Source organism: Antedon mediterranea, chromosome 4 (genome assembly GCF_964355755.1).
Source record: "Antedon mediterranea chromosome 4, ecAntMedi1.1, whole genome shotgun sequence".
NCBI classification, from domain to species: domain Eukaryota; kingdom Metazoa; phylum Echinodermata; class Crinoidea; order Comatulida; family Antedonidae; genus Antedon; species Antedon mediterranea.
In genome coordinates, this window is record NC_092673.1 from 36,006,279 (window position 1) to 36,030,380 (window position 24,102).

The window sequence follows — 24,102 nt, forward strand, 5'->3', positions numbered from 1 at the left end:
AAAATACTATTTTAGAACCAGTAGGCCTAGTTTTCCGAAGTAGTATCTTTTATCAAGGCATTATTGGTGGCGCATTATGTCGCGATCATTTACTGGTCACTCGTATTTGTGCTAATTTGCATATCAGGTGAACCATTTTGAATACGCTGCGTGAGCGTTGTTTCGGCAGAATGATCTTAGTTGTTGTCGAAGTAAGACATGTTATCGTTTTATTTCTTTAAAATGTGGATTTTTCTCAAAACTGTGAGTAAAGATTATTTTGTAAGACTCAATAATAATTTATTACCGTAATAAATTTGAATTTTTGCCGAAACTGCGAGTAGATATTGATATATTTTCAAAAATTATAATAATTTATCACAATGAATGAATTATATCTAGTTGTGTTCCCTATTACGAATTATAGGTACCTGTGTGGTTATCAATACATCAATCAACCTCTTTAATTTATACACCGCTTTGTCCTATTGGCGTTATATTATTAGTCTACTAATAGAATCCCCTTTCTTTCACATCACAAGAAAAGTTTATATTATACCGTATTATAGGACACTACAAGCCAGTTTATGTCATTTACTCCGTATAAATGAAAAACGATAGATATTATTACATTAGAACATGGAGAATAACTTATTTCTCCATGATTAGAACAATAATTTTGGAAGCTACACTTTTTAAACAGTGGCACGGTAATTCTTGGGTAGGCCTAAGTAAAAGAAAATTGATTTAACAAGACATTTTTTACAAGAAAAATACAAAAGATTTAACAAAGCTAAGAACTTTCCCTTCTTATTAGTTTTGGTGAAGCCTACAAAATCGATAAATTTCAATATGTAGTCTCAGTAGGAAGAATGTATCAGCAAGATGAATCTCTGCTTTAAAAAGATGTACGTAGCGCCCTCTTTCTGTTTACACGCCAACTAAACGTCATCCTGTCATCAGTCTTTTGTAAACAATTCCTCACATTTTACGTTTGAGCACCGCCGAGACGCAGACGATCCGTCAATCATCTGTCGGGCAACTGGCGGTGAAACTTCTTAGTTTTAGTTAAGAAACAAACTTAAAAACATTTATGATGATGTTGCTTTGTAATCAGCGTTTGTTACTGGTCCTATTTTTAAGCACCACCTTCTTCTGTGCTAAGTGCGAGATACATCGTGTTAAACCTCACAGCTCAAAGAGGATACAGCCTTTCAAAGAACGAAGGCACGAAGAACGATCCGCCACTGAGCACAGGGTAACAGTACAGGAGGATGAACATGTCGGCAGGAATGACGAAGATAAAATATCGCACACAGAAAGTTGCGTATATGCTTTAATTGCTACAATTTTGGTTGGTCTTAGTGGTGTTTTTCCACTTCTTTTACCGTTTGATACCAGCCATATCAAAGAAGGAAGTAAGTTATTTCCACTTACTTAAGTGCAATGAATTAGGCTTAATATTAAAAGTTTTATCAACTTTTTGTGTAAGTTTCAATACCACTTTATGATTAGGGTTATATAGAGTAAAATATCTGTAGGCATCGTAGGCCCTATATTGTTTTTCAATAATAATTTACACAATTAACAAAAAATCCCCCCAAAATACTTTTTTCATTTAAGTAGGTAACTTATTTGTTCATACACAAAAGGGTTTTGCACTGCTACTACTGTAGGCCTACTTTTTGAGTTTTTTATTTCATCAGTGCCTCTGTGTCAGTGTATAAAACATTAATTTTTTTGTGAACAGAAGAAGGAGCTGGGTTCCGTTGTTTGCTCGCATTTGCTGTTGGTGGTCTCCTAGGCGATGTGTTTCTTCATCTTTTGCCCGAAGCATGGGCACATATCAACTTATCAAGTGAGTTCTTAAAAAAATAATTTCAATGTCTTTGATATTATAATAAATAATAATTTATAATGTGCAAATTCCATATCCATCATCAATGACGTTACAAGTTATCACAATACTTAGCACAATATTCAATATAGATTCTTCACACAACAATTATATTTTGTATTATTCGTTGTAATTTATTTAATATTCTGAATTAAGCGTAAACATATGGTCATTAGTGGCCTACATGTACACAAGATAATTTGTCTTAAATTTCCCATCACACAACACAACATGTGTCAGGTAGTAGGAAGAAATAGTCAATTACATGGTAGAAGAATTGTTAAACAAAAACTGGCACTGAGCCACTTCTCCACTGTGCAGGAATATTATTTTCCAAAAGACCAAATTTCGTCCCTTTTATTTCTCTACATAATAATATAATAAAGTGGCATGTGCAGAATCACATAATATGTTATGTGCATGTTACCTCAATACATATTTTATAAAGTCGATATTTTAGCAATTTGTCGAAATTTTTTTTTTTTAAATGACCACATTTCGACCATTTTTTTTCTACATAATCCTATTAGTCTCTATTGAAGAAAAGCTGTAGAATAATTAGTTTTTGTGTTCTCATGACAAACTTATTGTACCAGTATCCTGTTGCTACTGAAGTAAATGATGGTACCCACTATAAATGTCTCAAGACTGAGGTGTGAGCATATCTTGGTTGTACAAACAAATTCAAATCCTGAATGAATTAATATAGAGACTTAAACAACAGTAACAACAACAATTACACAGATGATTATTATTTTTGTTGTAATTTCACATTTACATTGTGCCACGTATTTTAAGAACTATTTCCTTCATTGACCTTGTCTCATTGCTTTATGCTTCCTGTGGAGAGTGATATCAAATTTCCAGACTTCACTACTGAATTGATATATATTATACAGTGTACAAGTGAATATTATCATGATGCTTATAAATGAACCATTTTGCTTCAGTCTTGATCTCTATAGCAACAATATCATTTACAGTGAATCTAATATATTATTAAAAGAGATATATATTTACAGACTAAATTTAACAACTTTATAAGACACACACGATGAGGTTGTTTATACTTAAAATTATTATACTTAATTTATTATTAATACTTGTTCTGTGGACGAAATACCCTTATCTTGTCTTGTCTTATTATGCTCATATAATGTATTTTAATTTCTATATTAGATGATGGTTCAACACATTTGAGTATAGGCCTTTGGGTTTTGTTTGGTTTACTCAGTTTCATGATACTTGAAAAAATCCTAAGTGATGAAATCGATAATAGAGAGGTAAGTACCTTTACTAAGACTATAATAGAGAGGGCGGTATCTTACTTAACTTAGGTATCGTACCTAACTTAGGTACCGTAATTAACTTAGGTACCGTACTTAACTTAGGTAACGTACTTAACTTGGTACCGTACTTAACCTGGGTACCAACGGATTCCAACATAATGGTAACTGGAATTTATTCAATGAACTAATTAAAAATAGCAAACACACTTTTTTTATTCCATTGTTGCTAATTGTTTGTTTCTTTTTATAGTTAGAAAAATTAAAATATAGTTCAGAGCAGTCTACGGACCATGAAGACATATCTACCACCACTAATGGTAGTAAGCAGGTAGCTGTTGTACATAATAGAACTACAAGAGTCAAGTCAAAACATACAGCGAATGGACAAAAGAAAACTAAAAATGGTTTTATAAAAGGCAAATCAAATAAAAAAAAAAATCAAAGTCCACCAGCTAAAATACAGGTATTATCTTCATCTTGGTTTATTTAATTATAGTAAAGCTTATTTATTTAACATTTATTAAAATGCTATAATTCTTTCCATGCATTTGTAAATCTAAAATTAAAACTATTAAAAACCAGACTGTTTGACATGAGGAAATACCAGGTCAGTTAAAGCTAATCTCTTCTTCTATTGTTGTTGTTATCTACAATAGCATATTGTGGTACAATATGCTGTGTGTTTAAATATTAGGCTGGATTATCATTCTACACCAGTAATGGTTATCTCTCAAAATGGACGTCTTTTTTTACCCCTACGCTGTGTGTTTAAATATTAGGCTGGATTATCATTGTACACCAGTAATGGTTATCTCTCAAAATGGACGTCTTTTTTTACCCCTACGCTGTGTGTTTAAATATTAGGTTGGATTACCATTGTACATCAGTAATGGTTATCTCTCAAAATGGACGTCTTTTTTTTACCCCTACGCTGTGTGTTTAAATATTAGGTTGGATTATCATTGTACACCAGTAATGGTTATCTCTCAAAATGGACGTCTTTTTTTACCCCTACGCTGTGTGTTTAAATATTAGGCTGGATTACCATTGTACACCAGTAATGGTTATCTCTCAAAATGGACGTCTTTTTTACCCCTACGCTGTGTGTTTAAATATTAGGCTGGATTACCATTGTACACCAGTAATGGTTATCTCTCAAAATGGACGTCTTTTTTACCCCTACGCTGTGTGTTTAAATATTAGGCTGGATTACCATTGTACACCAGTAATGGTTATCTCTCAAAATGGACGTCTTTTTTTACCCCTACGCTGTGTGTTTAAATATTAGGCTGGATTATCATTGTACACCAGTAATGGTTATCTCTCAAAATGGACGTCTTTTTTTACCCCTATGCTGTGTGTTTAAATATTAGGCTGGATTATCATTGTACACCAGTAATGGTTATCTCTCAAAATGGACGTCTTTTTTTACCCCTACGCTGTGTGTTTAAATATTAGGTTGGATTATCATTGTACACCAGTAATGCTTATCTCTCAAAATGGACGTCTTTTTTACCCCTACGCTGTGTGTTTAAATATTAGGCTGGATTACCATTGTACACCAGTAATGGTTATCTCTCAAAATGGACGTCTTTTTTACCCCTACGCTGTGTGTTTAAATATTAGGCTGGATTATCATTGTACACCAGCAATGGTTATCTCTCAAAATGGACGTCTTTTTTTACCCCTACGCTGTGTGTTTAAATATTAGGCTGGATTACCATTGTACACCAGTAATGGTTATCTCTCAAAATGGACGTCTTTTTTACCCCTACGCTGTGTGTTTAAATATTAGGTTGGATTATCATTGTACACCAGTAATGGTTATCTCTCAAAATGGACATCTTTTTTTACCCCTACGCTGTGTGTTTAAATATTTAGGCTGGATTACCATTGTACACCAGTAATGGTTATCTCTCAAAATGGACGTCTTTTTTTATCCCTATGCTGTGTGTTTAAATATTAGGCTGGATTATCATTGTACACCAGTAATGGTTATCTCTCAAAATGGACATCTTTTTTTACCCCTACGCTGTGTGTTTAAATATTAGGCTGGATTACCATTGTACACCAGTAATGGTTATCTCTCAAAATAGACATCTTTTTTTACCCCTACGCTGTGTGTTTAAATATTAGGCTGGATTACCATTGTACACCAGTAATGGTTATCTCTCAAAATGGACATCTTTTTTTACCCCTACGCTGTGTGTTTAAATATTTAGGCTGGATTACCATTGTACACCAGTAATGGTTATCTCTCAAAATGGACATCTTTTTTTACCCCTACGCTGTGTGTTTAAATATTAGGCTGGATTACCATTGTACACCAGTAATGGTTATCTCTCAAAATGGACGTCTTTTTTACCCCTACGCTGTGTGTTTAAATATTAGGCTGGATTACCATTGTACACCAGTAATGGTTATCTCTCAAAATGGACGTCTTTTTTTACCCCTACGCTGTGTGTTTAAATATTAGGCTGGATTATCATTGTACACCAGTAATGGTTATCTCTCAAAATGGACGTCTTTTTTTACCCCTATGCTGTGTGTTTAAATATTAGGCTGGATTATCATTGTACACCAGTAATGGTTATCTCTCAAAATGGACGTCTTTTTTACCCCTACGCTGTGTGTTTAAATATTAGGCTGGATTACCATTGTACACCAGTAATGGTTATCTCTCAAAATGGACGTCTTTTTTACCCCTATGCTGTGTGTTTAAATATTAGGCTGGATTATCATTGTACACCAGTAATGGTTATCTCTCAAAATGGACGTCTTTTTTTACCCCTACGCTGTGTGTTTAAATATTAGGCTGGATTACCATTGTACACCAGTAATGGTTATCTCTCAAAATGGACGTCTTTTTTTACCCCTACGCTGTGTGTTTAAATATTAGGCTGGATTACCATTGTACACCAGTAATGGTTATCTCTCAAAATGGACGTCTTTTTTACCCCTACGCTGTGTGTTTAAATATTAGGTTGGATTATCATTGTACACCAGTAATGGTTATCTCTCAAAATGGACATCTTTTTTTACCCCTACGCTGTGTGTTTAAATATTTAGGCTGGATTACCATTGTACACCAGTGGTTATCTCTCAAAATGGACGTCTTTTTTTATCCCTATGCTGTGTGTTTAAATATTAGGCTGGATTATCATTGTACACCAGTAATGGTTATCTCTCAAAATGGACATCTTTTTTTACCCCTACGCTGTGTGTTTAAATATTAGGCTGGATTACCATTGTACACCAGTAATGGTTATCTCTCAAAATGGACATCTTTTTTTACCCCTACGCTGTGTGTTTAAATATTAGGCTGGATTATCATTGTACACCAGTAATGGTTATATATGCTGTGTGTTTAAATATTAGGCTGGATTACCATTGTACACCAGTAATGGTTATCTCTCAAAATGGACGTCTTTTTTTACCCCTACGCTGTGTGTTTAAATATTAGGCTGGATTATCATTGTACACCAGTAATGGTTATCTCTCAAAATGGACGTTTTTTTTTACCTCTATGCTGTGTGTTTAAATATTAGGCTGGATTACCATTGTACACCAGTAATGGTTATCTCTCAAAATGGACGTCTTTTTTTACCTCTATGCTGTGTGTTTAAATATTAGGCTGGATTACCATTGCACACCAGTAATGGTTATCTCTCAAAATGGACATCTTTTTTTACCCCTATGCTTGAAATAACTTTCTTAAATTTGTTCAAAATCCTGTTTAAGCCAAGTTGTGCTAATAATAGAATACTTCTTTGAATCTTAATTGTTTGTTTTTTGGGGGTTTTTTTGTCATTGAGGTTAGGGACAAATTTTTACATCCAGTAATAGTTATCTCGCAAAATGGAGGACTTTTTGTACCTCCCCATGCTTTCAATAATTGTTCGTTTAAACCAAATCAAATGTGATAATTGTTTGATACCTCTTTGTATAATCTTTATTAACTAATTGGTTTTTTTTTTGTCATTTAGGTTACAGGATATTTAAATTTGTTTGCAAATTTTATTGATAATTTTACCCATGGACTTGCAGTAGCTGGTAGCTTTCTTGTTAGTAAAAAGGTAAATACCCTAATATCTCACTTGAGTTTTCTTTCAAATTTTTCATGCAAGTAATGATCTGGGTGTGGTTACATTTATCAGTTGATAACATTAACATATTAACTCTGCTAAAGCTATGTATAGGATATGGATACCCTTACTGTGCTGAAATGTAGCCTTAGGGTCAAATATTAAAGATAAAGGTCATTTAAGTATATTATATCATATGGGAAAAGTTGTGTTATTGAAGGATCAAAGTTTATTATACTTTACTGGAATCAAATTTTGTTTTAGCGATATTCTAAATGTAATATTTTGTGTAAATGTGTTATTTTTGGTTATTTGAATGAACTTTTAAATGGAATTTTATATTTATACTTTTTATATTAGAATGTAAATTTGGCGAAATTCTGATTTTTCTGCAATTTCACTTATAATTGAATTGAATTTGAATTAATACATTAGCTCTCCAACTATCAATCAATATATATCAATATATATCAATATATATCAATATATATCAATATATATCAATATATATTAGTTATTTGGGATTGATAAAGTTAAAATGTGAAAATTGTATGAAAATGAAATAATGTATCAAGAACTGCATTCCCACATTATGCCATATAAGGGTACTAGTATGATTTTATATTACCAACATGTAAAATGAATTTCATTGATTTCTGAAAAATGTCACTAATAAACTAATGATATTAATGTTTTTTAGGTTGGCATTGTAACAACATTTGCAATAATGCTGCATGAAATACCACATGAGGTAAACATTAATGTAAACTATTTACTTTATAAAATTGTTAAAACTGAAGTTTTAAAATTATTGAAACTTTATAAAAAAGTAATACTATACAGTCAACTGTATACTGTATACATCTATATATTAATTTACAGGCTTTGACAAACTGCTCTATGATATACTGGAAATAAAATAAATTAATGTATACACTTCTAAGATTGAGGAAATCTGTATTATTCATACAAATTTGTCAAATTGTTATATTTTTTCTTAAAGATTGGAGATTTTGCAATATTACTACGTTCAGGTTTTGATAGAAAGAGTGCAGCAAAAAATCAAGTCATGACCGCAACAGGAGGCATGCTAGGAGCTGTATTTGCTCTGGCATCAGATTCAGCAGAGGGTGTAGGTGAGTAAGATGTAATTGTCTAGGGAGTGAGTATGAAACTCTGTCTACACTATCAAACTTTATGTGAAAAATGTGATATCACATCACATATTTGGGCATATCACTACCGTACATCACACTTTTTTGTCATACTAGTTTGATAGTGTAGACATAGCTTCAGGGACTGCAACGGGAGGAATGCTAGGAGCTGTATTTGCTCTTGGCATCAGATCAGAGGGTGTATGTGGGTAGGATGTAAATGCCTATTACTAGGGAGTGTGTTTTAATGATTTAACATTTTGTTTGTGAACAATTTAATATTCTAAAAACAGGAAATAATTTGGTGTTTTTTTATATCTCTGTAGGCAGCAGTTCAGCATGGGTTCTACCATTTACATCTGGGGGATTTTTATTCATTTCTCTTGTTACAATTGTACCAGAATTACTTGAAGAAAAAAATGCTAGGTAAGTATAAATCCTTGAAGATATTCCACAAATAAAAAGTTAATACAAATACATAATGGTACTATTATGAAGAACAATTGGCTTCAGTGAATGTATGAGTTCTGAACAATTGGATTCAGTGAATGTAAGAGTTCTGAACAATTGGCTTCAGTGAATGTAAGAGTTCTGAACAATTGGCTTCAGTGAATGTATGAGTTCTGAACAATTGGCTTCAGTGAATGTATGAGTTCTGAACAATAGAGAGAAATGGCGAACCGCGATGACGTCACTCAAATTTCACTGAGCGGGTATAGATTGTAAACAAACCATTTCGCCACATGTTTTTGTATGGGAAATTCCGATGGGTTGAGTTAAAAAAGTAGGTAGAAAAGAACGTTTAAAACACACATAATAGCAGTATCTTTTTTTTTTTGCAACCCCTTAACAATTTTAATGTTATATGGGCAAATCTTAACATATTTTATTTTAATTTGGATTGAATTAAGACGCGTTTTTGTTATATACTGTACCCAGCTCTAGGCCCTAGATAGTTGGCCTGTATATGCTGTAGTACCTCGAGTACTCGAGCCTAGCACGGATTATCGGTTATTATAATAATCATAATAATAATAATAATATTGGAAATTCGTTATTGCATACTGTATTACTACTACTACTAATTTAGCTAGGGTGCTGCTAAGCCTCTCCTAGCTAGGTAGTAAGACTAAATAGAGCATCTCTAGTAGATGTAGGCCTAGCATTAGTTTCAGCTTGACAACTGCCATTTTGTTATGTGGCTAGTGAGTAGTGATGCTTCCTTCCTGCAGGGGGCTATCGCCAGTAATGATACTTGATAACACCATTCTACTATAATACTATAGGCCTAGTCTAATGTAGACCTACAGATATGAGATATTTTTAGGAATATGATTGTGAATGATGGATGACTTTTATACATAACAAGAATTATGAGCGTTACAGCAACAACATTGGTTAGACGACGCCATGATTCACGTGTATAAACATAGGAAATGTGCCGCCCTCAACGGTTTGTTATGATTTTATACCCACTCGGATTTTAGACGCCGGTTCGCCATTTCTCTCTATTGGCTTCAGTGAATGTAAGAGTTCTGAACAATTGGCTTCAGTGAATGTAAGAGTTCTGAACAATTGGCTTCTGTGAATGTATGAGTTCTGAACAATTGGCTTCAGTGAATGTATGAGTTCTGCAACGCTGCAGACAATACAATAGTGATGTGTCCTTTACCTTTTCCTTATTGGTCAATATATATATATATATATATGTATACCGCTTCCCTGCTGTCATCCAGTAGCATTTATTCATTCATTCATTTCTCTCTATTTCGGACTTAATGTTCATAGAAAAAGCAAATATTAACAAAAGTTAATCCACAAACTATATAAAAGTTTATCTAATTAACTTTAAAAAAAATTTGTTCCATTTTTTAAGAAGCTTTGATTCAAGAATAAGAGTAATAAAATGTCTCAATTGTCTTATCCCACTCAGCAATGTTTAGTGAAATTTGTTGTTCTAAAATATGTACATTGTATTATTTTGTCTGATCTGTTTTGCATTGTACTATTACTTGTCTATTTTCATAATGTTATTGTCGGTCCATATGCTAGTATTGATTGTATGAATAATATCTGTATTGTTAAGTCACCTATAAAGTAATATTGATTTTTTTGGCCATTTATGTTGATATTGAATATTATAGATTCACAAAAAAAAAAAAAAAAAATTTATTCTGCTAATACAATACTGTAAGCTTAAAATATGATGGGTTGCGGTACTTTTGATAATTGTTAATGTTTTATCTTTCAGGGAATCATTAAAGCAGACAATTTGCTTGTGTATAGGAATTGCTGTGATGTATCTTGTCAGCTACTTTCATTAATTGATGAGCTTGCAACAAAGTACAAAAATTCAATTGATTGTAATCAGAGAATAATGAAGTAGTCCAATGCAAACACATGGTGTCATTTGCATTGTTAACATGTGTTCACACTGGTGTTATTTGCAGTGTTAACACGCATTCCCACTGGTGTAATTTGCATTGTTATGCATTCACACATGTGTCATTTGGCAGTGTTAACATGTATTTAGGAGTAACTTTCCAACAAACGGTGCTATTTTTTATGTTTGACAAATGAGGCTAAATTAATGTAATACTTTATATATATTATGTACAGTATCAAATAAAAACATATATCTTAAAACTGTAAATATAAAAATAATTTTTTACCAGTTTTACCAATTTTAAAAGTTAAGGTAATTAAGGATAAAACACACCTTTTTCAGGTAAGTTTGATATAATTATGGCAGATAATCTATAATTTGATATAATTATGGCAGATAATCTATAATTTGATATAATTATGGCAGATAATCTATAATTTGATATAATTATGGCAGATAATCTATAATTTGATATAATTATGGCAGATAATCTAAATTCAAGGTGACTATGTCGATGAGAAAGATTTTTATGTGCCATCAGTTGCATTATACAACTATTTTATAATAACTACGACTTGAAGACTTCACCAAACCATTGGTTGCAAAAAGGCAACTTATCATCGTCCAAGTTTGTACTTTTTCCACTGTTTTCTATATTTATATAATAATCCTAGTTAGGTGATAATTATGCACTTTTTGATTTGACAAAGACAGATATTAGATATACCATGTGTACACATTATGTGGTGCATTCTAGGTGAAACAACAAATAATGTACACATTATGTGGTGTATTCTAGGTGAAAACAACAAATAATGTACACATTATGTGGTGTATTCTAGGTGAAACAACAAATAATGTACACATAATGTGGTGTATTCTAGGTGAAAACAACAAATAATGTACACATTATGTGGTGTATTCTAGGTGAAAACAACAAATAATGTACACATCTTGTTTTATTCAATATATTTATTTCAAATAATTAATACAGTAGCTTATTTATGATCTAAAATAATGCAAATAAAATCATCTATTGTTTTTGACTCTCCTCAGTGCTTCACTATTGTGTTTTATATTTCGATCACTGAAAAGAATAAAATTAACCAGCCATACAAAACTGGCAAATGTTATAGTATATTAACCAGCCATACAAAACTGGCAAATGTTATAAGTCTGTTATTCCTGAGTTGTTAATTCCTTAAAAGGAACGATATTATTCGTCAAAACATCAAAACAAATTTTAATTTACAGTTACCTAATAAATTGTAAAAACAAATTTTAATTTTACAGTTATCCAATAAATTGTAAAAACCTTTATATTGGTCTTTGGTTGTTGATTTGTACATTTAATTATGGTCTCTGTTCTACTACACTGTTTGTATATCAAGTCCCTCCCTATGTTGTTTACTTCCCTCTGTTCTACTACACTGTTTGTATATCAAGTCCCTCCCTATGTTGTTTACTTCCCTCTGTTCTACTACACTGTTTGTATATCAAGTCCCTCCCTATGTTGTTTACTTCCCTATCGGTGGTGTAGTTTTATTGTTTAATTTTGATGCAATTTCTCTCATAATTCAAAGTGTTCCTATAGATATAAACTGGCACATTCAATTTCAATTCATTGGCACATCCCTGCTTTGGCTGCCATTTTAGCAGCCTTCGTTTTCGCAGTATTCTTCATCTTTGACATCTCTGTCGGCAGAATGTCAACATTTGATTTTTCAGTGGTTGGATAAAGGCGATCAATCACATATTGTAATCCGCGGTTTGATTTTAAAATGTTTGTTTTATATCTTTCCAGACCAAAAGCCTGAAGTGGTCTAGAAAACCCATACATATTTGAATTGATCCATGCTTCCTTTTCAACAACAGTCCAGTCTTTGTTTTCTGAGGAAGCTTTGTAAACGCACTTTTCTTCCAAAACCTATAAATAATAATTTGGTTAATTACTTTCACTTGAAATAACCATGATTTTCTACTATATCTTAAGTTTAAGTAATCTACATTTAAATAAAGTCTAGATAGTCTAGATACCCTAGATAGTCCAGATACCCTAGATAGTCTAGATCCAACCATGTAAACAAACCACCCTTTCTTTTTTTAATTAACATTCCATCATTTACTTGTTGTAGTAACTGGTACCCACCATAAATCTTGTATATCCAATATTCCTAGTATACGATGTCATGACCTTCTTAATTGGATCTACAACAGTCTCCTCTACGATGTACACGTGCCGTGCATTGTTCCCAAACACAAAGTTTCCCCATCGAGGCATGCGATTGGTCTTTGATAATATTCGAGTAGACACTAATTTGTTGTCCTCCACATTTCTTGATATTGTATCTTCAGATATGACATGTTTACTGAACAATAGAACAAATATTTCATATGATTAATTTAGTAAAAATTCAAAAAATTGTTTTGGAAAATTATTAGAATTTATTTAATATAATTGTGGGTATATTTTAGAACATTGGTAAATCACAGACTAAGATTAGGAAGGGATCCAGTCAAGTCGCCCCATCGCAAAGTCGCCCCATACAAAGTCGCCCAATACAAAGTCGCCCCATCGCAAAGTCGCCCCAAAACAAAGTCGCCCCGGCACAGTCGCCCCATCTCAAAGTCGCCCCATTACAAAGTCGCCCCATCGCAAATTCGCCCCATCGCAAAGTCGCCCCAACGCAAAGTCGCCCAATCGCAAAGTCGCCCACGGTTTTAATCATATCGGTTGCGTTTGATATCGATTGCGTTGTTACTTTGGTCACGCTAAATGTCGTATACATTAATGTTTATCCTATTATATACATAATGTGTTTTAATTTGTATTTTACAGGTTTTACTGGAGTGATGTGCTTTTTAAAAATCATTAAAAAAATAGTCCCTTGTTTGAAAGTTTTAAAAAGATTATCCCTGATTTAGGCCTATAGTTTCGAAAATGTTAATTTAATATGATTTTAAAATTAGTTACCAGAGCCACAATTACAATTTCTTCAACCTACGCGATACCAGCTCATTTTTTAGGATAATAGCCTATAATAAATGTATAAATGTGTAGTAGGCCTTCGTATAGATTTACAGTAGTTAAAACAATAACAGTGTTGTAATAGGCTACTTATTGATCATTTTGCATTTATTGACAAGTTATGTGTCTTAATTTTATAATGACTTTTCAAAATGAAGAAAAAAAGGGGATTTCATCGCCGATATGATTGTTTTACATGCAGGTATTAGTAAAATTAAAACGCAACATTTTGACCATGGAAAAACCATCGTACAGTATCGTGTGCGTGTTTTTTAAAAAGGGGAATCCCCGACGGTCAGCAGAAAGACGTAGCAGCTGTGAGGAAACAGATACCAGAAGGCGCAGCTCCGATTGGATTCAGAGAATGTTTCAGATGGCGAGTCGCCTTTTATTCAACAGCACAATGATCATTTTACTGAAGAAATTTTTTTCAATCCTTTTGGTTATAGAACATTCTAATTATAATGCCTAATAAATATCCTCATATCGGGTGTTTATTTAATTTTAAATTAAACAAGACAGTGAAGAGGCACGGAATAATACGTACACGGACGTACGACAAATACACACACGCACGTTATCATTTACGACATATAGTGGTGATATGATGCAATTTTATAATGGGATATAATGATGGGATTGCCTTTCCAGGAGTCTTACAATCAATGTTCACTGTAATACTATGTATATAATAGTAAACTGAATGTTTATAAATAAATTGTTTTACGTAATTTGTTGCATATAAAATAAAAGACACAGACGTAGCCTACGTTTCCTATAAAATATTTCACATTTAAATAATTATGTAAATTGTACTGTTAAATGACATTATGCTGGATAATACTATATCTTAAACTATGTTTACAAATTGTCATTTTTTAAGCCACACATCTTTCTCATCATAGGCCTACTGACCTGTAAAATAAAAACAAAAATCAATTATTAATATAGGCCTAATAATAATAATAAATATTCATCGACCAAAGTAAAAATAATCTAGATCGTATAACATCATTTTATCGCGACCGATTTCGAACGCGACTGATGATATCATCGTAAAACTCCGGCGGGGTTTCCCCATCTTCAGATGGTGCGTTGTAGAGTGCGACAACGGCAACGGCGGAGTAATTACGAGGGTTTCCCTCTGGTAAGCTAGCACGTTAGAGTGCGACCGCGGAGTGCGACCGAGTGATTAGTCGGGGGCTTCCTCTCTGATATGGGGGTGCGTGCCGATCGTGTGACCTGAGACTACATGGCGGGGCTTCCCCTTTTATGCCTACACAATCTGTGTTATTTTGTGTATCATTGCAACATTTTACGCACTTGTAAACTGTTTTTTAACGTTTTGGGGCGACTTTGCGATAGGGCGACTTTGTGATGGGGCGACTTTGCGATGGAGCGACTTTGCGTTGGGGCGACTTTGCGATGGGGCGACTTTGCGATAGGGCGACTGTGTCGGGGCGACTTTGCGATGGGGCGACTTTGCGATGGGGCGACTGTGTAAGGGGCGACTTTGTATGGGGCGACTTTGCGATGGGGCGACTTGACTAGCATCCATTAGGAATAGGGGGCACTGCTTGACAACAACCTACAGTACTCCTAGCAACCACTAACATGTACGTATTCATGGTTTAACGTAAAGAATTACAGATACTACAAGGTATATTTATAAAAAACGAGACTCCAACTTTGCCATGTGCACCTTTCTCTGCATGGTTTTGTGCTGTTGGGTTAAAGTTTGCTGTTGGATTGGAAGAAGTGAATAATAATTTTAGAAATTCAAACCTGGTGGGATTTGGGTATTTTTGCCAAAATGCTCCTGTCACTTGTTCCCAAGTGTTCTTGAAAACAATATTTGATGAAAAGTACTTCATTATTTTATGCCGTTTTCTATAAATAAAAGGAAATGTAAATAGGCCTAGACCACAAACAAAATTGTATTAAAAAATTAATTCTAAAATAATGGGATAGGCCTAGCTAGGCCTATATTTTTCATTTTTAGGTATAGAATAGGCGAATCATAAGTATGATATATTTGTCCTTTGTGGCTCTTCATGAATTTCGGAGTTCCATGACCTGCGGCCGAAATGCACTGTGCCCATAATAGCTTTAGACTAGCCTACCAGGCCTCTAGGCCTACTAGCTATAGGCCTAGCCTCCTAGTTTAGTTAGGGCTAGCTAGGCCTAGCCTAGAGAGAGTAATGTATAGGCCTAAGTAAGAAGAGGGCGGATGATCAGCCACATATCATAGGCCTACTAGGCCTAGGCTAGGCCTAAATGATTTCAATGTAACCTAGGCCTAGGCCTAGTTAAATTCAATTTAACATACTTTACCTCACATTTATATAGACATTAGTATTTAGGTTAGGTTAATGTAAATACGGCAAATAACAGTAAAAGAGAAGCATGGATCAACACCGGAAGAATAAAAGTTAAAAGTCGAGCATGATATGCATGGTCGACTTAATGAAAGGTCAAAGTCTACATCGGAGTTGATGAGTTGATGGCGCTATACAATTTTCATTTTTATATTAGCTAATTATAACAAAGATCAAAGATAGTGTGCAGTGTACTATCTTTGCTGATTTATCAAATAAATCGACTTTTGACTTTAATCGAAGTACGTAGGCGCTAACCCATGCAGTTTCGTACCCACCCCTTAACATTTCTTAAAATTGTTTCAATCCTTCGTCCATCCAACACACTCGCGAGTCGGTCTTCAACATCCTGCAAAAACAACAGTTCAGTAAGTAAGTAGTAGTACTTAGACTAGACTGTACTATATATTATCAATTCAAACGTATTTAAAATACTGGAAAATTGATGTAGGCTTAGATACCAAATACAGCAGCAGACTTGTTTAACGTTGTAAAGCCAGTATTTTTCAGGAATAATTAGTAGCTAGTCCATAAAATAAAACACTTTTTTTTGTGTTCTAAAGACGAAGTACCAGATGATGGAAGGGCGTGTTTACATGATAACTGGATCTACAGATGGAATTGGAAAACATACAGCTCTACAATTGGCACATGCAGGAGCTACGGTCCTGATTCATGGACGAAATAAACAAAGAGGGGAAGACGTTATTAAACAGATCAAAGACGAGACAAAAAACAACAATGTCCGGTTGTTCATAAGTGACTTGTCAACTTTAGATGGAATCCGAAAGCTGGCCGAAGATGTCAAAAAATCTGAAGGCTCTATCGATGTTCTCATCAACAATGCAGGAGTATTTCTGAAGAAGCGATCAGAAACTACAGATGGTTTGGAAACCACATTCGCTGTGAATGTTGCTGCACCATTCCTTCTCACATACCTTTTACTTGATCTATTGCATGCTGGGAACAAACCTCGTTTAATAATCACAAGTTCTATCTCGCAAACAAATGATATTAATATAGCTGATCTCCAGTCCTGCAATGGTTACCGCGACGGACATGGTGCCTATGACCTGTCAAAGACAATCGACCTTATGATGGCTCTGGAAATGTCAGACAAATTTAATGATGCCGGAATAATGGTAAATTCTTTGGATCCAGGGACAGTGGAAACAAAGATGCTCTCAGAAGGTTGGAGCTGTCCCGGTATACCAGTTGACAAAGCTGATAATACCTTCTTATTAGCTACTGATGCTAAATATGATAACGTTACTGGGAAATATTTTGTGGATAACGTCGCAACTGAAATTAGTAATGTTTGCAAAGATATTAAATTACGTCAAGAAATATGGAAGAAACTGGAAGATATTACTGGAGTGAAATATTAAATATTTGTTTATAATTGACATATTTTAAAGGGTTTCCAATCTAATACTGGTGATTTATAACAACATACAGTAGTATTTGATTCACATTAATAGCTGCTTTAAATGTTTCAAATAAAAATAAATGAATTTATCTAACTGTGTGTTTCTTTTTCATACATTGCCATAATGCATTATAAGCATGACAACATAGTATACTAGTATACATTGCCATAATGCATATAAGCATGACAACATAGTATACTAGTATACATTGCCATAATGCATATAAGCATGACAACATAGTATACTAGTATACATTGCCATAATGCATATAAGCATGACAACATAGTATACTAGTATACATTGCCATAATGCATATAAGCATGACAACAATAGACAAATCAGTGTATGACACTAGTGATAGTGTAAGTTTGGTCAAATTATATAAACATATTTTTGGAAGCCATATTTTTACAATTATGTCCTTTATTTCTTGCCATTTTTCTCCTTTTGATTTTTGGAAGCTTGAGCAACAAATCAACTCAGTTTAAGCTGGGAGATGTTACATCTCCCTGGTTTAAGGGCAAATTAAAGTGACAATCATTAAAGTGACAATCATTGAAACATCTTCTCTACAAACATAATAATAAGGTATAGTTTATATTGTATTAACAATGTTTGAGTCCAAACGCATACATTTTATCGCTACACATATATATACAGTGACAACAAAATTAAACGTCAGCACATTGACTCTCCAAATGCACTCTGCATGTAACGCATGGCATGCTATCAGTTAAGTCGGAGCTACACTGCAACATCCTGGTTACTTGTAAATAGATTCCAACAGAATGTCCCCACGAATACAGCAAATGTATAAATGTTTTTTTTAGTTGGTGGAAAGTACAACTCATAGAAAAATAGGATGAAATTGCTTCAACGTAAGTTTTTTCCTACAGGTTGGGCACTTGTGTTGGTACAACTCATAGAAAAATAGGATGAAATTGCTTCAAGGTAAGTTTTTTCCTACAGGTTGGGCACTTGTGTTGGTTCTTTATGGAATTTACAATACAAACATTGCAGAATATATGTCCACACACAGTTGAAACTAGTTGGCGTTGGCGCTTTATCTGAATTAGAAAGAAAAATAAAACAAAATATCAACATTTTTTATTTATTTTTAAGGTACTTTTAATGCAATTATATATTTAGCCCTTGGCTACAATTTGTCACATCAATAAATATGATAAATTTGTATTTACCATTCGTTCACTTTCCATACAAACAGGACAGACAATTTCTTTTCTTGGTGATGCCAAGGTTTCATCTGTTGATGCATTTAAGGTTTCATTTCTATATAAAACATCAAATCATTTAGATAAAGGAAATATTACTATTAATACTGCGTGTGTTTCCATAGCCTAAAGTTCTGTCTACACTATCAAACTTTATGTAACATATATTGACATGATGATATTTGGGAACAAACTAGTTTGATAGTGTAGACAGAGCTTAAGTAAATGGTGACTGGGAACAAACTACTTTGATAGTGTAGACAGAACTTAAATAAATGGTGACTGGGAACAAACTAGTTTGATAGTGTAGACAGAGCTTAAGTAAATGGTGACTGGGAACAAACTAGTTTGATAGTGTAGACAGAGCTTAAAGCCCCATTCCCTACGTTTTTTAGATCTAATTTAAGATCACAAACTATATTTAATGTAAAAATAATACTATATGGTCTTATTGCGATAACTTTTTTCGTCTTTAAACGGTTAAAAATGTGAAAAATAAGTCGATTCTAATAATTATAGCGGCCCGCTATAAATCCCAAAATGCATTGCGCGCGGATTGATATTTTTGTTTTTCACCTGTAATTCGCCCACTTTTCGATCGATCGTGAGGCCAAAACAAATGGAAGACTCCTAACTTTTCAGCGAAAATACCGGGTTTTCCCCAATTTGTATCAACGGAGTCTGGCAAAAATAGAAAGACAATTAATGCAGCAACTATACAACGTCAGGCTAGGTATATAGCTCGCGTACGATGTTCGTACGTTACCGATGTTTACCAGCTAGGCCTACAAAACTAAGCCTAGCTAGGCTAGGCCTAAGACCGTCCACGAGAGGTCGATCGTCGCGAGCTACTTACGTAGTGCATTGTTTCTCACTTTTTATCATAATTTACCATAAAACGTACATTTAAGACAAGGAATGACATGGTTTAATGTTTTTAAAGTGATATATATGTATTATTTTCCAAAAAACGTCCAAAATTGCAGGGAAGGGGTCTTTAAGTAAATGGTGACTGGGAACAAACTAGTTTGATAGTGTAGACAGAGCTTAAGTAAATGGTGACTGGGAACAAACTAGTTTGATAGTGTAGACAGAGCTTAAGTAAATGGTGACTGGGAACAAACTAGTTTGATAGTGTAGACAGAGCTTAAGTAAATGGTGACTGGGAACAAACTAGTTTGATAGTGTAGACAGAGCTTAAGTAAATGGTGACTGGGAACAAACTAGTTTGATAGTGTAGACAGAGCTTAAGTAAATGGTGACTGGGAACAAACTAGTTTGATAGTGTAGACAGAGCTTAAGTAAATGGTGACTGAATACAGACTAAAACAGCACTTGTGTAAGAAATGTCTACATATGAGATTCAACAACAGCACTTGTGTAAGAAATGTCTACATATGAGATTCAACAACAGCACTTGTGTAAGAAATGTCTACATATGAGATTCAACAACAGCACTTGTGTAAGAAATGTCTACATATGAGATTCAACAACAGCACTTGTGTAAGAAATGTCTACATATGAGATTCAACAACAGCACTTGTGTAAGAAATGTCTACATATGAGATTCAACAACAGCACTTGTGTAAGAAATGTCTACATATGAGATTCAACAACAGCACTTGTGTAAGAAATGTCTACATATGAGATTCAACAACAACAGCAGCAGTTATCTTGCTGATAATATAGTCACCTTTCTGTTAATGTAGGATTTGGTAAAATTGGTAAAATCTCTAAATCAGTATCACTATCATCACTAATGAAGGAGATAGCATTCATGTGATGCACAACAGGTGGGCGATTCTCCCTTTGCAAACTTCGTCTGTTTGCCCTTGATTGCCTTGTTGAATCTAAATTAGATAATTAGAACAATAGCTATTATACACTGAATGAAGGATAGATAGACATTAGGTGTCTCTAATGGGGCTGTACACGTAATGGATGACTTTTAAAGGCGTATATGTTAGAACAAACAAATAAAACATGCATGCGACACAAGGAAAATGTAACATTTCCTATATGGTCATTTATCATGTGGAATGTAGTGTACTTACAACCGGAACAAGGTGTCGTCAAATCTATAAATGCGGTAAATGTGTTGCTAGCTGGCGGTGATTCTACAGTCAAGTCTATCACTTCTGAACAAAGTAATTTAAAAAAAGGTTAACATCTACAACAACAAGTGGATATAGTAATACATACTCCATTTCTAGTGTCTAGAGATACCGTTTCAAAGTTTTTGGCTCCTAAATGTCACCACCAGTGACCAGGGTGTATTCATATACAAAGATTACCAACAACTTAACTAGCTGGTTTCAAATAAATTTTCATAATTGATTTAATTTAGATACCTGTTAAATGTTGTTCATCAATTACTTCAATTGATAAATCTACAATTGCTTCACTGCTATTGGCCATATTGTAGTTTGGTTTAACAAAATGCAACTTCTCTTCTTGAACTAGGCTATATCTGGCAAAACAAACAATTCTCTAATAAGTTTAAAAACTATGTAGGCTAGCACTAGGCTAGCTAGTACTAGTAGTACAACTGAATCTGTCCAATCTTTCAAAATAAATAAGACACCACCACGCCAAATTCCTTATTTTATTAATAATAATATTAATAATAAATATGTTATTGTTAATATGATATGGGATGATAAGGACATTAAGTCTAGCAGTAATCTTAAAAACATAAATTCACTTAGGCTGGCCTCTCTAGACCCGAATTTAGATTAACGTTGCCGCGTGTGAGTGTAGTATAGGCCTAGGTAGGATATCTCCTGAGGATTAGCTCTAGGCTGGGCTAGGCCTAGGCCTAGCCTTAATTATTATAGGCCGACGAAAATGTCAGAATTAATTATGACGTATATGGGACTGCATGGTTGCTGCATGCAGTGTTACTGTTAGGCCTAGCCTATTCACTGCATGCAGTGTTAGGCCTAGCCTAGTAGGCTTAAAAGCATGCTTATGATACGATGTTTCAATGTACCTTAGTCATAATTTAGGCAAAAAAAATCGGATCGTTTTCCGTCGCTGTGAGTTTAGGCTAGTCGGTTCGTCCTCTAGAAGTAGAAGAAGAAAAGCTCTCCCTGAAGAGCAATGGAGCATGCAATAAAAAAACAAAAAAAAACAAAAACAATTATTAAGTACCGCCCTCAACGTCAACGTACAAGCCAGACTGTTAGTGAGAGGCATGCGATTCTTTGGAGACAGCCCTACAGAAATGCAGTTTACACTCTTCGTACTGACTCTTTTATTCAATAGTATATTCATCTTTATGGTATCTATTATTAGTAGCCAATATACAATAGTAAAATGTAAAACTCATTTTTATTGGGCCTCACGCGTCGTCGATGTATATGGGTCATGCTACCAGGAACTAAAATGCGTAGGCTAGGCCGGCCTAGTTATTTCTCTGAAATAAAAGAATAAACGATAGCTGTATTCAATTTAAACAAAAAAAGAGAAACAAAAATGGTTAGAGATTCGAACCACAGCTAGAGGAGAGAGTATGACTGAACCACACTATACTGAGCCACAATGTACACGAATAATTTAGACTTACATCCATAAATACTGTATGCATATTCATGACCGTAATTTTGAGAGAACGAAACTTGCATTAATAATTTCGCAAACAAGATAACTGGAGCGTTGTGCTGAAGTTAAGATGGTATTGAAAAGAAGTTGAATAGAAGCCCATACAAGAGTACTAAAAAAATGAAGAAGCACATGGGCTTCTTTTCGAGGTTTTATGGTAGTCTGTTTAATTGGGGAAATGTATGCCACACAAATTTTAAAAAAAGGTCCACTTGTATCTCTCTTTCAAAATAAAAGAAAAACAATCATTTTCCATAAAAAAAAATCCTGTAGAGGTTCGAACCCAGGTCTGAGAGAACTCAAAACTGAGCATTGCCCGTTACGCCACAAAGTACGTGACTGAACAGCTGATAATAGTCTATTTATACGTGTATTACGTAATTCATCATTACGTCATAAATATCATATTAACCATGACCAATGTTGACAACACGTATGTTGTAGGTTTGATTCCCACGCTGGTCGGTGGAATAGAGTTAAAGCTATGCGAGCAACTGTGTTTGCGGTTCACATAATTATATGTCTCCCTTTCCACAAAAGGCTGTGGCAGGGCCTTTGTGATAAGGCAGGAAGAGCACATTTAACATCTTTTTTTTATTCTAATTTTTTTTTTCAACCTGTATTCGATCTCGTAAATTTTATGTTTGCCGCCCTCAATTTTAAAAGAAATTGAATTTATATTTTCATCGCAGGTGAACGAAACGGTTATTTCAATATATCCGTTTCATGCATGATATTTTTTGTACTAATATGTTTATGAATAACAGTTTATGGTAGTACAGTATAATAATTATCCGAGAATATATGTTTTAAACATCATTTAAGCATAATTTTGACATATAATTTTAGAAAATATAGCATAATCTGGCATAATTTTGAAAAACTAATTCTGAAGCATATTTCCCATGATCTAGCATTTTTTATAGCGTAATTGTAACCAAATATACACATTGTATAATGATGTTTTATGTGCCATAAAAGCGCCAAACAAAAAGTTATCCAGGTATTTTTGGTTAAATAAACTTTTTGTTTAGCCTTCCGCTTTTGTGGCACATAAAACATCATTATATGTTTTGGTGACATTTGGCCATAATTGTTCCTAGCATAACCTGGCATAATACTGTGCTGCCACCTAGCACATCAAAGATCAATCTGATGTCGGAACCTACCCCAAAGGCTGTACGTGGGAAGGCCTTACTAACTATGTTTGCTTTTATTAGGTGATCATTTAGAATAAAATGATCACCTATTGTTATTGTATGAAATCTTTATTTGGTTATCCGCAACGAAGTTGCAGGATAACCTCTTGTGATTGTACGAAATCATCATCATCTTTTTTGTCATCTTCTTTCTTTCTGTATGATTTTTGTGTAACGCTTTTCTCTAAAACTTGCAAACATAACATTTTGTTAACTATGTTAACATTTTGACATTCACGTAACGTCGTCAAGCAAAGCTTTTCATGATGTTTACAATTGCGCAACGCGACGTACGCGCGATTTAACGATTTTCTCGTATTTAACATATGTTGAAAACCAAATAACATTTTAAAGTGAAACTTTGCAAAAGTTTAATTTATATCATGCGCTAACTGTCTGTTGAAAAAAAATTGCGTGTTTTACACAAAGTTATGCGCGCACG

At 33.9% G+C, this 24,102-nt stretch overlaps 4 protein-coding genes across 5 annotated transcripts; 2 read left to right on the forward strand and 2 right to left on the reverse strand.

Annotated features, from left to right (window-relative positions):
• Positions 1-696: 696 nt before the first annotated feature.
• Positions 697-11,841, forward strand: LOC140047458 (zinc transporter ZIP13-like). Its single transcript, XM_072092496.1, has 9 exons — positions 697-1,397; positions 1,730-1,837; positions 3,056-3,159; positions 3,416-3,628; positions 7,152-7,241; positions 7,951-8,001; positions 8,254-8,386; positions 8,731-8,830; positions 10,656-11,841. The coding sequence occupies exons 1-9, from the start codon at positions 1,073-1,075 to the stop codon at positions 10,726-10,728; spliced, it is 1,197 nt and encodes a 398-aa protein (XP_071948597.1). The 5' UTR covers positions 697-1,072; the 3' UTR covers positions 10,729-11,841.
• On the reverse strand, positions 11,791-16,284 carry LOC140047459 (PRELI domain-containing protein 1, mitochondrial-like). Its single transcript, XM_072092498.1, has 4 exons — positions 16,153-16,284; positions 15,604-15,708; positions 12,940-13,159; positions 11,791-12,717 (listed from the first exon to the last, which is right to left on the reverse strand). The coding sequence occupies exons 2-4, from the start codon at positions 15,690-15,692 to the stop codon at positions 12,412-12,414; spliced, it is 615 nt and encodes a 204-aa protein (XP_071948599.1). The 5' UTR covers positions 15,693-15,708; positions 16,153-16,284; the 3' UTR covers positions 11,791-12,411.
• Positions 16,285-16,369: 85 nt separating this feature from the next.
• Positions 16,370-17,757, forward strand: LOC140046478 (polyprenol dehydrogenase-like). 2 transcript variants are annotated; one of them, XM_072091131.1, is made up of 2 exons: positions 16,370-16,564; positions 16,760-17,757. In XM_072091131.1, exons 1-2 carry the CDS (start codon positions 16,457-16,459, stop codon positions 17,582-17,584), a joined length of 933 nt encoding a protein of 310 aa, XP_071947232.1. In that variant the 5' UTR covers positions 16,370-16,456; the 3' UTR covers positions 17,585-17,757. The 2 variants fall into 2 exon arrangements, with proteins under 2 accessions (XP_071947232.1, XP_071947233.1); XM_072091132.1 differs by having other exon boundaries at positions 16,444-16,568; positions 16,760-17,755.
• Positions 17,758-18,031: 274 nt separating this feature from the next.
• On the reverse strand, positions 18,032-21,990 carry LOC140046479 (E3 ubiquitin-protein ligase RNF4-like). Its single transcript, XM_072091133.1, has 6 exons — positions 21,851-21,990; positions 21,210-21,328; positions 20,913-20,996; positions 20,552-20,708; positions 18,826-18,916; positions 18,032-18,693 (listed from the first exon to the last, which is right to left on the reverse strand). Exons 2-6 carry the CDS (start codon positions 21,274-21,276, stop codon positions 18,547-18,549), a joined length of 546 nt encoding a protein of 181 aa, XP_071947234.1. The 5' UTR covers positions 21,277-21,328; positions 21,851-21,990; the 3' UTR covers positions 18,032-18,546.
• Between the last annotated feature and the right edge of the window lie 2,112 nt (positions 21,991-24,102).

Bases quoted from the DNA above. Each gene is read 5' to 3' on its own strand.
- LOC140046478 (XM_072091131.1), top strand. From the start codon at position 16,457: ATGCAGTTTCGTACCCACCCCTTAACATTTCTTAAAATTGTTTCAATC. The intron at 16,565-16,759 runs GTAAGTAAGTAG...TGTGTTCTAAAG, and splicing joins CCTGCAAAAACAACAGTTCA to ACGAAGTACCAGATGATGGA.
- LOC140046479 (XM_072091133.1), bottom strand. From the start codon at position 21,276: ATGGCCAATAGCAGTGAAGCAATTGTAGATTTATCAATTGAAGTAATT. The intron at 20,709-20,912 runs GTAAGTACACTA...TATCTAATTTAG, and splicing joins GACGACACCTTGTTCCGGTT to ATTCAACAAGGCAATCAAGG. The intron at 18,917-20,551 runs GTGACTATATTA...TGTTTTATATAG, and splicing joins AATCCTACATTAACAGAAAG to AAATGAAACCTTAAATGCAT.
- LOC140047459 (XM_072092498.1), bottom strand. From the start codon at position 15,692: ATGAAGTACTTTTCATCAAATATTGTTTTCAAGAACACTTGGGAACAA. The intron at 13,160-15,603 runs GTTTGAATTTCT...TCTATTGTTCAG, and splicing joins AAATACCCAAATCCCACCAG to TAAACATGTCATATCTGAAG. The intron at 12,718-12,939 runs GTGGGTACCAGT...TATTATTTATAG, and splicing joins TTGGATATACAAGATTTATG to GTTTTGGAAGAAAAGTGCGT.
- LOC140047458 (XM_072092496.1), top strand. From the start codon at position 1,073: ATGATGATGTTGCTTTGTAATCAGCGTTTGTTACTGGTCCTATTTTTA. The intron at 1,398-1,729 runs GTAAGTTATTTC...TTTTGTGAACAG, and splicing joins CAGCCATATCAAAGAAGGAA to AAGAAGGAGCTGGGTTCCGT. The intron at 3,160-3,415 runs GTAAGTACCTTT...TTCTTTTTATAG, and splicing joins ATGAAATCGATAATAGAGAG to TTAGAAAAATTAAAATATAG.